At 39.2% G+C, this 12,554-nt stretch overlaps 2 protein-coding genes across 2 annotated transcripts in view; one reads left to right on the top strand and one right to left on the bottom strand.

The window, feature by feature from the left end:
* Positions 1-4,541, bottom strand: part of LOC140936884 (cytosolic carboxypeptidase 1-like) — a 35,608-nt gene extending 31,067 nt beyond the window's left edge. The window contains exons 1-3 of the mRNA XM_073386389.1: positions 4,175-4,541; positions 3,901-4,046; positions 649-716 (exon numbers count right to left, since the gene is read on the bottom strand). Of these exons, the coding sequence (XP_073242490.1) occupies positions 649-716; positions 3,901-4,046; positions 4,175-4,200 (240 nt within the window). The 5' untranslated portion in view covers positions 4,201-4,541. The remainder of the gene's footprint in view (positions 1-648; positions 717-3,900; positions 4,047-4,174) is intronic.
* A 1,737-nt stretch (positions 4,542-6,278) lies between these two features.
* On the top strand, positions 6,279-9,686 carry LOC140937240 (uncharacterized). The gene is made up of 2 exons (XM_073386784.1): positions 6,279-6,953; positions 8,442-9,686. The coding sequence occupies exons 1-2, from the start codon at positions 6,473-6,475 to the stop codon at positions 8,708-8,710; spliced, it is 750 nt and encodes a 249-aa protein (XP_073242885.1). The 5' UTR covers positions 6,279-6,472; the 3' UTR covers positions 8,711-9,686.
* The last annotated feature ends 2,868 nt before the right edge of the window (positions 9,687-12,554 follow it).

The raw sequence follows: 12,554 nt of genomic DNA on the forward strand, positions 1-12,554 counted from the left end.
ATACCAGAAATCGGCCGATTTTTCCGCGAATTTTGACTTTCTTCCCACGAAAATCCCGCGAAATCGGCCGATTTTTCCGCGAATTTGCCCCTGAAAATCCCGCGAAATTTTGCTTTTTTTTCCGCGAAATATCAGAAGCCCTGCCTATTGTCTGGGTAACAATATAATTTATTAGTATAATTATTATACTAAGCTGCTGGTTCAGTGGTATGTGTCAGCCCCATAAAGTCAATTACTATCTCAGGGTAGTACCAGTTTGTACATGTGCACCCTTAGCCTGCTATTGTTGTGCTAAATGTGTACATGTATAGTGTACATGTAGTGCTGTACTAAAAACAGTTTGAGCTGAAGTCTGTAACACCACATACATGTACAGTTGTTGTTAAAGATTGTTAGCCTAGGATCTGCTGTGCTCTATACAAGACCACCAGTGGTTTCCCTGTGTAATGATGTCTGCGAAATGAGCACAGAAATTCATACTGAAGATGTTTCACTACCCAGATATGGGTAGTGATGCGTCATTAATATGGGATTTCTGTGCTTGTTTCTCAGACGTCATTTTGCAGGGAAACCAGTGGTGGCATCATGAAACGTCAGCTGTTTTCTCTGGCTAAAACAATGAAAGTTTCAAGTTTCACACAATCGCACCTCCAGAACAACAAGCAGTGTTGAGAGGCCATCAGTGAACTTTGTGGTAAGATCTTTGCGGCATTTCTCTGGAAAAAAACAAGAAAAAACACATTGACTGTCTACAGCCACCTCTCTCTAAGATGGTCTATGCTGGACCAGGGGTCAATTTAATAAACCTTTCGCATGTGTAATTTACAAGTGTAGCCATTGTTTTAGAGTCTGAGAACAATAGCTACACTTGTAAATTACATGTGTAAAAGTTTTATTAAACTGACCCCTGCATACATCTCTGCCTTTATAGAGAGAGTTTCTCTGATATGGAAAATCACTCTTACACACCTAATTAATGCAATGACAGAGCTGGCGTTTATATTATAAGAGGGTCTGAATGGGGGGGTCCACTTGTCGGTTGTCGGTTAAAATTCAGTAATTTTGTCGGTAGTCGGTTAAACTTTTCGATTTTCGTCGGTTGTCGGAAAATCTCAGTTAATAAGTAAAAACGCTTGTTAATTATTAATATTTTTTATGTATTTCACCCACTTTTCAAGACTTTGATCCCTAAGGAAAGAGTAAAACTTGCAAGAATGCATCATTTGATTGCGCCTAAACCGTTCATTAACTCTTGTTTTTTATGCAACATGATCGTTTATTTCATCATTGTTTGCCATTAAATGAATAATTAGTACTGATAAAATCACCCAAGCTTTTATTGTACATGTGAACTTGGTTTCCCTGTCGACTACAGGGCCACAGTAAAAAGTAATTAATTAATTAATTAATTACTGGACTCTAGCCTTTTGGATACTAAAATTATTTTTATTGAAAAACTGCAAGGGATGACAGGCTGCACATCTATCCCTCTCATGTTTTGGGTCTCACAAGCATGTCCTTTGCCATAATTTTCCTTTCTCAAAGAAATAGCACTTAAGGTGGTTCTTTAAAATTTTGGTAAGGTAGTGGTTGGCTTTGTATGAGATTCCACTTTTTCATTAAAGCTTCTTTTTTATAGACACTAAGGGCTGGTATTGTGTCACGAAAGGCAATATTCCAGTCTTTTTCTTCCTGTTTTTTTTTTTTTTCAGGAACGCTGCCTTCCGTTCTGTGAGTTTTACTTCTAATAGCAATTTTTCTTTCAAAATTGTGTGGCTAGCCATTGTCCATCAAGCGCTTTTGAAATCTGAAATACTTCCTCAGAGGAGTTTGTTCGTAGGATTCTCAAGGCTTCTCGTTTGTCAAACAGGTGCTTTAACAATTGGTGGGTGATAAGAGATGAAAATGTATATACTGTAAGGTTTCCGTTTCAAATGCGTCTTTACGTCAAGGATAGCTTTTTCTCATTTTTTCGCTGAATGTTCTACCTTGGTATACAACCGTTTCTAAAAAGAATGTCTCATTTTCAGATCTTTCGGCCGTGAATTTCATAGGAGGGCATGTAAGTTTACTTGTTCCGTGAAGACAGCTACGATGTCTGGTTTACTTATGTCCCATAGTGAAAAAATGTTATTTATGTAGCGTTTTCAAACAGTTGGTCTAAAGACAGTTTTGCTTAAACTTTGTGTTTCAAAATGTGCCATGAAAACGTTGGAAAGGAAACTGCTGTCTTTGTGCTCATCGCGGTAACGTGGGTTGGTGCTGATAGTTCTTTACATTAAACGGGAAAGAATTTTCTTTGAGGATTACTCTAAGCAAAAAACTTTCGGTTTTTTCACCTTTGACTTTTCAATAAAATTTATAAAGTCAGTAGCATCTTTAAGGTGTGACTTTGTGATTTTGATATTGGCTGTAGCAATGTACCTGTATCAACAACAAAAAAAGGAAATTCTTTCCCTTAGGCCATCTGATGAGTCATAAATTTTAAGAGGTTACTTCCTCGAGCTAACGGTTAGATTAAATATACAAAATGCTCTTTTTTCTGGAAACAAATATTGATAATATCAGCCCATGTCGGTAGTCGGTTAATATTTTTCCTGTCGGTAGTCGGTAATTTTTTACTCATTTTGTCAGTAGTCAGTAATATTTTTCGCCCTTTGTCGCTAGTCGGTTAACCCCATTCACACCCTCTTATAAGCCCCACCACAAAAAGAGAGAATAATGCACCTATCAATGTAAATCCCGTGGGGGGGGAGTGCAGGCAAGGGGAGGGGATTTGATGGCTGGGACTATCCCCGCTATCGGGCTTTTGATCGTGCGAAGCGACCCCGGGGTCGGGACATTTAACTTTGACCGACAGAAGCCTGGTATCAATTCAGAAACAGTTACCAAGTCCGTCCCTCGAGGCTTCCTGAAAGTCACGCTGTTGGAGAAAGGTATGAAGTTTTCATTTGTTTTAATCGCCATAATCCGATACTTTAAACTGTCATCTAAACAGATAATGTCTATTTTGAGAAAGTTTTTATCTTCAAGTTCCCATCTGATTGTAAAACTCGATTGAAATCGAATTCCACCATGAAAGTCAGAGGATTTTTTATGGGTCACTGATCCGACCTGTTCCGACATGTTGAGCAGATGTTATAAAGCATTTTAAGTTTTATTAATATTATATAGCACGGTCAATCTTCCTAGAGTGATTTTGTTGTTCAAGATAAGAGATGCTAGTGGAGAGAAAATACTTAATTACAACGAGTAATTTAATGGAGCTTCCGTTAACTGTAAATAAAAGTAGTAACAACGTGTTTGAAATGTTCTTTTATTCGTTTTATATAGTATTATAGCATTGTTTGTTTAGATTTTTTCCCCTGGGGTGGGGGCTTTTTTGACACTTTTGATTGACCTTTCGTTTCCCACCCTGGGGAATTTGATCGAAAAATTTTAAAATTTGTCAAATCCCCACCCCTTGCCCGCACTCTCCCCCCCCCCCCCCCCCCCACGGGGTTTACATTGATAGGTGCATAACAGTTAATAAAATTATAAGATTATTAATACAAGTACACAAATATTAAGGTGAAGAGTATGAGGTATGGTACATGCAAGGTTTTCAAGAGGAATGACTGAAATGATATATTAACGATCATTAATCATATTTACTTTATTTACCCATCAATTAACCCGCAATGCTCCATTTAAGCTCCATAAAGCCTGCTGATATCAGCAGGCTTTATGGAGCTTAAATGGAGCATTGCGGGTTAATTGATAACAACGCTTTTTTTCAAATTTTTTTTTTACTGAGACGAATGGTCATACATACAAGGAGATGGCAAGTTTATTATGCTATATCGGAAATACTTAACTCAAAGGAATGATCATCTACTTTATTATAAGCTCTTAACTAACCTTGAGATGACAAAAGCTGCTGGATTTTATTTGTAACGTAGCGCAACTGTTCAACATCAACCTTATCTTGCTCATATTTCGCCTCTGAACCAGCGAGACAAAGTTTTTGCAGTTGTTCAAGCAAGGCGCCTATCCTTGCAGTACCCCTATAAATAATAAAAGACAACTTGACGCTAAGGAAGAAAGTTCCTGTTTGAAAGTTAATTTAAGTTTAAGTTAAACTTCGACATTTTTAAAAAAGCTTTTAAAGCTCGTGAATGTTATTTAGACTTACCCCGCCTTAGAGTTGGTCTTGCTCATAATTCATAGACCTTCAACTTGTGAAACGTCTTTACCTTGATCTTTCTCGCCCGATTTTAACAATATTGCAAGCGAAGGAGATCCAGCAAAACCCAAATTGTGCCGCCTGCGCCAACGTCACGCCATTTTATTAACAACTCGATTCAATTTGAACTTTTAACACCGCGCCACAAAAACGATTGTTTGAAAATCACTTCCATGTTACGTTCACCGGAAACACTACACGCAGTCGAGAACTACAGCCACCGTACAAGCAGCGTTTCAGCCTAGAAGTCAGTTTCCACCGGTTGTTGGTTGTGCAAACAAGTTATACAAGACTCCATATAACAGCCATTTTGATTTTCACGGCTCAAAATCTTGGTCTTTGATTGGCTGAAGCAATTTTCAGGTAAGTATGTGGTGTAACCGTCATAAAGCTTACCAACGGAGGCCCGGTTCCTGATTGACCTGAAAGGCCGATTAGATTGCAAACCAGGATTAAAACTTAGTTGGACGTTTTTGTATTTTACATTCCTATGCATTATGCATCAGTCAATTCCACCTGCGCCCAGCCCCCCCCCCTCCCGGGCTGACCCCGGGCATAAGCATTTTTTTAGCCTTGGATGGCAAATTCCCGGGGGTGGGGACTCTTGAGCTGTCAAATCCCCCGGGGTGGGGACGAAAAAAGAGGGCAAATGCTCCGTCCTCCGCCAACACTGCAGTATTTTTCATTGATCGCGCAGTCAAGTAGTGCCATTTAAGCATTTTAACGTGCGAATTTTCGTTTCAATTAACGTCTTCCTTTGAAAAAGTGCTATTCTAATTAAGACTTCACGCCGTGACGACACAAGTTTATGGTTTTAGTATTGCTATAAAATTATTGACATTAAAATTCATAGTGCGCTGTAAAGTTAACTGCTATGAATAGTTTTATAAATATGAAAGGATATTCTTCAAATAATATCAAGAAAAACTTGATTCAACAACCAGAAACACGTTGATTCACGTTGATAGCTCCCGAGTTTCGCAAGGTAATTCTGGCTTGTTAAGCAATGAAGAAATGTATGCATAAAATCGAGAACATGCCTTTACCAGAACCTCTTCAATTTTTTCCCATCCTTGACAAATGAGCCAATCTGCTAAGAGGCTCAGGATTTGGATTTGGGGATTTTGGGATGTTGTGCGTACCTCTGAAAAATCCTGGATACGCCCCTGTAGGGGTGGGCCGACGGGGCCGCGCCACTCCTTTTTCTTTGAAATTTTGTATTATTTTTAAAGAAATCTCAGCAAAATATAACTTATGTATATAGCTGGTAAATGAGCAAGTGTCCCGGCCATCCCTTTCTGAATTTTTTATATCCGCCCCTGACAATTGCCATCCCTGAAATTGAAGAAACTTCAGCTGCTTTCACAAGTTTTAGGAAGAGCAAGCGGGCGTACAGTTTAATTAAGGGAGTGAATGAGGTGGCAGCTTCTACAAAACACTGATGTGCTTCACCAAGGGGAGGACCGGGAGAATTTGAACGTACTTAATTTCCAACCTCCATGCATTACCGGTCGTTTCGATACAAGTAGGTGTAATTTGGCTTAAAGGAACGAAGAATATTCACCCAAAATGTTTTTCTTGTTCACGCGCAAAGTACACTTGAAGTGAACGAAATGTGCAATTTCACTGCTTCAGTTCGTATCGAAATGACTTGTAGCGAAACAACTTTGTATCGAAAACGACCAGTTTCCTTTGCATAAGCCCTGGTCTCCTCTTAATAACGGTTCCTAAGCTTTAGATAGCCATGTAGGCCTCAAGTGCACAGAACACATGTACAGTGTATTAAAAAAGGTGAAAAGGATGTACTTTTGACCACTTTTGTTTCGAAAAATTAAAGATGATCATTCTGGTAAACTACACAGCTCTTTTGCTGAAAGCCGTTCCACCCGCAACATGTTCATCCATTATTAAACAAGTGATTTTTTTTCTCAAGGAAAGCTCTCGACTGGTTAATTTTATAATTCTTGGCAGAATGAGAAGATGGCAATCTTTCAAAACGGACCATTCACAAACCACAAACCATTACGCCACCCGCAAAACGACCAAACAGAGAAACGGACTGGTTCTAACGTAAACAGGTCTTGGCTATGATTCTCCCTTGGAAAAAACGAGAAGAAAACTCTTTAGGCAAATATTTGGTTCATAGTTGATTGAGCCAGGAGAGTTTTAGCTCTACGATGCGACTAGCTGAGCCAGTCGAAATCACATTAAGGCTTTTTTCAACTGCACATTGTCGACCTAGCTTAAATGCATTCGTATCTTTCTAAGGAACAGCGAGAAAGTTATCTCAGAGAACTGTTCTACTCTTCGTTTAGCGACCGAAGAGCGAGCGTAGCTACAAGAAATGAAGAAGTAAAAAGTCTTGGGAAACATGTGCGGAAATTGTACAGTTTAATAGAGGTTGGAAAGGGTCTTTCCCCGGACGCCGAATCGTCTCTGAAGGAAATCATTAAGATCCGCACGAAAGGAAGGCCTGGCTTCTACGAAACAAAAATGATGGCGGATTATAAAAAGCTTCTGTTTTTTCGAGGACAAAGGGAAGAAATGGAGACTAATATTGAAGAGCAGCAGTGCTTTCAATGCATTCGTAACACAAGAAAGCCATTATCTGTGCTTCGCGAAGACGACTGGTATTGGGGAACAAAGCAACAACTAAGATGCGGAGAGATAATTGCAGACACACTTGGAGGACTTGACCCTGTATTTGGAGTCTTATTATATCCAGCAGGTAACTAATACCACCCCACAAAATCTCGTCACTCTCCTTTCAAGTAATTGCGTTTTAATTTGTCTTTTTTCGCCATAAAATATGAGTTAGTTTTGTTCTCTTATGGTACTTAATTCTTTCTTGTCTGTAAACTGAAAAGACTTCTCGATCCCAGGATCGAAGGGTAGCTGTGAATGTTCTTTGCGCGCTTTGCGACACAGATAATTCTAGCTAATGCTAGAATTGGGCTTCTGGCCTGGCCTTAATCCATAGATCAGTAAGATGCTATTCAATTACTGTTACTTTGACACCTGCTTGCTTGTTTGTTTTTTTTGGAGACCACTTCTCTCAGCTTCCCTCAATATTTATTTTATCATTTTGTTGAATATTCAAAACGACCTACTTGTATTTTAGGGCGCGGCTAAGGTTATTAACGGGTAGTAACAACTGACCCAAGGAACAAGAGAAAATTGTCTACCACCCTTCGAATAGCACGGATCAGTATAAGCTATCTATCGGTAGTGTTTTTAGTGAACTCCGTCATGATAGGCTAAAGAAAGCTGAGAATTAATCGCCGAAGAGAAAGAGGGTATGTAGAATATATCGAGGAGGATCCCTCTATCTCGAGCTGCTTTGCGTCATAGAAAATACAACGCAATCACTCCCAACCACTGAGATGAAAACTTGCGGTATACACCAAGCGCATATGATCCGTTAGGTATTTCGCAGCATTTTTAGGATGTCGCCCGTGAACATATTTTCGTTCACGAATGTACAACAACCTTGTTAAATAGCAAGGCTTCAGAAAGGTGGTATGGATCGCAAGTGGGGAGAAAGGGGAGAGTAGTTATAGACACAGTAGCACCCGCTCGCCATTTCTGTGTAGAGTCCTGCAGGATTCTGGTCCATTTTTTATGATACCAGGAGCGCTCGCGAGCTCCAGGTATACATTCAATTCAAAGTAGACAGACTGCAAATTATAGTAGTTGCTAAAAATATATATCTACGTGTCCCTACTGTTCATCAGTAGGATGCCTAAAATGCGTGCAATTCCACAATTGGTTTCGGCTCCATTAAATCCTACACCAATTGCAGAACATTTTAGGAGGAGCCACCCACCGTGTGAGCACAGTCGCAGACAACACATATAAGTGAGGAAAATAACGCAAAGCAAAACTAAGACGTTATTAAACGAACTAAATGTACACGCAACTTAAATAAATGAATAAATAAATAATGCACGCGCCCAAAATTACATTGCGGGTGCACACGTACCAATATATAACTGAAATAAAAATCCAAGTAATAAATAAGCAGTGTACGGATACGATGGTGCAATTTAAGCCTGGATTGGTAATCTCATCTCCGAAGGGCTGCACCATACTTATCGACGATAAGACCATGGCGATTGACGAATTTATTAAATGAGTTCTGAAGTCGAATTGTTTCAAAGCCTTAAAGTTTCGGTGATCTAGTTTTAATGCATAGCTATATTTGTTCAATTTGCAGGAGGAAGAACAGAGCTTACCAATCCAAACAACAAACACTTCCGAATCACGGGCAAAGAACAAGAAGAAATTGAAGCCATACTTTACCACACTGCTACCCATGATGCCTGCGGCTACCTGAACGAGTACCACCAAATTGGACCTGGATACAACTACCTCGGTACCAGATTAACTGTCGTTCCGACGTGCTTTCCGCAAAGCGGGCGATTAGCTGCTCTCATGTTCTGGAAGAAGTTGATCAATGAACCTGACACGCCATTTGAGTATTAATTGTCGAGTCGATACACAGATCAATGGCTGGTTTTCACATGACGTCATCAAAAATTCAAACTAGAGACCTATCGATCCTCTTGAGTTTTTACTTTCATAAAGTATTAGTCAAGAGCAGCTAAGCGCTTATGGGCTTATTTTTAGACAAATTTTCACTTCGAAAGGTTTATTCATTTTGTAATACAGTTATTGTATTAGAGAAAGTATTACTTTACTGTTTATGAGTTCAGTCCTCAAGAGATGAATTCACCCTTTCGTGGCAAATCCAGTAACAGATGTTTCTGTTGGTTTCCAGCCCGCCATGTTTATGCCCATCCGGATGGGTACCAACGTGATGTCTTCATACAAAGCTCTATAAATTTGGGTAAATCATTTCTCTGATCATGAATATCTCACGTATGAAATACCCCGGCCGTTAAAACTGAATGGTACTAGTTCACCACGAAACTGAGCTCATCCGCACCTTGGTGCCTTAGCTCGCAAAAATTGCGCATAAAAAACGCATACTATATAGAGCACCTGGCTTGGCATTGTAGCTGTCTCTGTTTAATACTGTCTATTAATTAGGAACTAGCCAGCATAAATCTTGTTTTATTTGACGAGCATTTACGAGTAATGGGATTTCAAAGGTCATTACAATTAGCTATCAAGAAAGAGTCACATAATGTTCGTACCTTGGCCAGTTTCTTTTGAAAGTAAACCAGTTTGATCAAAATTGATCTGATAGTAATGCTTAGACTGCTTAATTAAAAGCGTATAAATGTATAGTACATGATCTTATCATATGTTTGGAATATAATTTCACAAGGAAATATTCTATCAGTTCAAACCCAGTATGACATTTTTTTCTTAATTCGAGAACGATCTGATTACAGATGAAGAAGATCAGAGGGCACTACGGAATTTTCAGTTAGAAATTCAAGATGGGAGCATTTTGTAACAAAATTAAAGGCTATAATGTAATGAGCAATCTCTTGCCAGCAAATGTTAGTAAAAAATGAAAACATAATAGTTCTTTCTGAGTTTTGCTTTTTGATGTTACTGAAGACTGAGTCAAAAAAGTTTAAGGCCCTGTCAACATAAGGGAACGGCCATTATTTATCGCCTGGGGCGGGGGGGGGCTGGGTTTTTTAGGGGTGATCACTTGATTTGTAGGAGCACAAAAGGGGGGATCAGCTGAGAACTGAGAACCAGTTTGATGGGTTCCTGCTGAGAACGAAAAAGGGGGGGTCGCTGAAAACTTTGGAAGGATTCAGGGGGGACCACTCAAATTTGCTTGGAAAATGAAGACATGGGTGGGATCGCGAAAGACATCAAACGTTATTAGGGGGGATCACTTCATTGAAGTAAAATTCAAAGAGGGGATCGGCTAAATTTCACCTTGTTTTAGCCCCAAATCCTCCGCCCCGCCCCCCCAGGCGATAAATAATGACCAGTCCCTAATGCGTTTTCGTTGTCATTGAACTCGCATCAATCGATTCGTGTCAACACTATCATTTTGATACGTTTTCGACTGTCCACACGTGACAGCCTCGTTCCTAGTCGTCCTCGACAATTTCGGATGTGACGTCATCTGCCGGATAGCGCGAACTGGCCTGGGTACTAAGGTAAGAAGTGACAGAATTGCACGTTATGACGTACCCTATTATAGGAAATTAACGCACGCTCCATGAAATTAACGCGAATCGTTAAAATTCGCGTTAATTTAAGTCGCGTTTATTTTGTTGAGCGTTAATTTCCGCGACGTTAATTAAGTGCAGCGTTAATTTCCGCGCTCTTAATTTCCAGTATTTTAACCCCAATTTTGAAACCTGTCCAGACATTCTTGACACCTAAAACACATTAACTACAAGCTTTCTTTCTTTCCATTTACCCTTTATTTTAATTTCATCTTTCACAAAAGCTAAGGCGCAGGTTTACAATATTTCGAGTTCATCTTCAGCGTTGTCGCTGTCAGAAGTGATGTCAGCTCAGTTTTGTTCAGTTTTGGATTTTTTTTGCATCTAGTGTTGAAATAAATTTGTCCAACTGTGTCTGAATCGCGTTAATTTCCTTTATTATGAAATTCTAGCTCATCTTTCGCGTTAATTTTCTTTATTCGAAAGTCGTTTTCCTTTAAATTCGCTTTAATTTAAGTCGCGTTAATTTCCAATACCTTTATTTCATGGAGCGTTAGTTTCCTATAATAAGGTAAGTTCAACCAGAAACCAAACCCCTTATGGGTTTCTGGTTCAACTCTATGCGCGTACTACAAACACACGCACTTGAGATATTTTTACAACCCACGTGGTACATATGAGGGAGTCATCTTTTTCATTTCGATTCGTTTTCAACCATTTTTGACCGTCCACACTAATACGATGTGTATGCGTTTCCGTTTTGATCAACTTCCAAGAGCGTTTTGAAATCTATGCGTTGTCGATGAAAACGCTCTGCGTACTAGTGTGAACGGAAGGCCTACGCGCATCAAAATGTCATCGTTTTCAAAAGAAAACGCACGTATCCGTGGTTTTTCGTTTGAAATCAGCGAGTTTTTTCTCCCATGCAATGCCAGGGCAATGCCTCGTTCCGGAAATAAAGACACAAATGCAGAAACATACTAGGAGGAACATATGTGTGACACTTTAAATTTCCGGGCCCATAAAATAAAGTGGCGGTAGATTTCACCCTTATGCGAAGAAGACATTTAGCTGAATCGTACTACCTGAAAACATAGAAACAACAGGTGAGCAAAAATACCACTGTTTGAAAAATACTGGTGGACCACTTTCTGATATCCAGGAGCTATTAAGGAACAGATAGTTAGGTTATGAAGATCGAAATGGTTGCATATAGATCGAGGTAAGCAATTGAAGCTTTTAGCCGGAGGAAATATTTTGAATGAGTAAGAAGCACCCTCCGAGATCTGCATTTTGATAATCCTTAACATTCAGAAAACTCATCCAATATAATCGTCACAAAATACTGAATAACCCAGTGAGAAGAAAATTACGATTAAGTCATCTAATTTTAAAGTTTACGACGCCCCTGGACTGACGTATACTGAGTTAGCAAATTCTTTCTGTTATAAAACTGAAAACAAACTGAAGTAAAGTAAGGAAACGGCTACCACTTGTTAAAAGAGAAGCCTGATTAATTACAAAACAGCGATAAATTACTGCAGACTAAAAAGTGAGTTTCGAAGACCGTCTCTAAAACTAAAAAGAGGAGTTCTGAAGAGGGTCCCAATGGGGTGGTGGCTTTTACGGTTATCGGCTAAAATTTTGGCTCTTTTACGGCTATCGGTTAATTTTTTTCAGTTACGGTTAACGAAAAAGTGAAAAATTAACTTCTTTTGTTTCAAAAAGTTAAATATTAATTAACCCGTATTTTTTTGTATCTTTAAATCAAAATAAAGGTCTTCGGATCATCTCGGGATGAAATAAGCTATTCTTTTGAAAAAGTTTAATATTTTATATATCAAAAGGTTGAATACTTTTTATAAAGTATTCCACTTCTAATACATTATTTTACACATAGAAATGTCAATAGTCAATTTAAAAATAATCTTCGTGAAAAAGCAAAAGCAGACACGCAAACGCCCAACTCAAGGCCCGGGGCGCGACATTCATTATAACAGAAATGGCCGTTTTCACACTAGAGAAGGATTATTCGTGTGAGACGGGTTATCCGTTTGTTGATTCGCGTCAGATAGGTAATACGTCTTAATCTGAAAATGGAATAGTTTTAATTTTGAATGAACAATCCGCCTGACTTTTGAAGACGGGACTATCCGCTCCAGATAGCCTGTGTACAGCCGCCCCCTCCCCCGCAGAAAAATCGGAGAAGGGGTGTCTGTGGGGAG

Source organism: Porites lutea, chromosome 5, assembly GCF_958299795.1.
Source record: "Porites lutea chromosome 5, jaPorLute2.1, whole genome shotgun sequence".
In the NCBI taxonomy this organism is placed as follows: Eukaryota; Metazoa; Cnidaria; class Anthozoa; order Scleractinia; family Poritidae; genus Porites; species Porites lutea.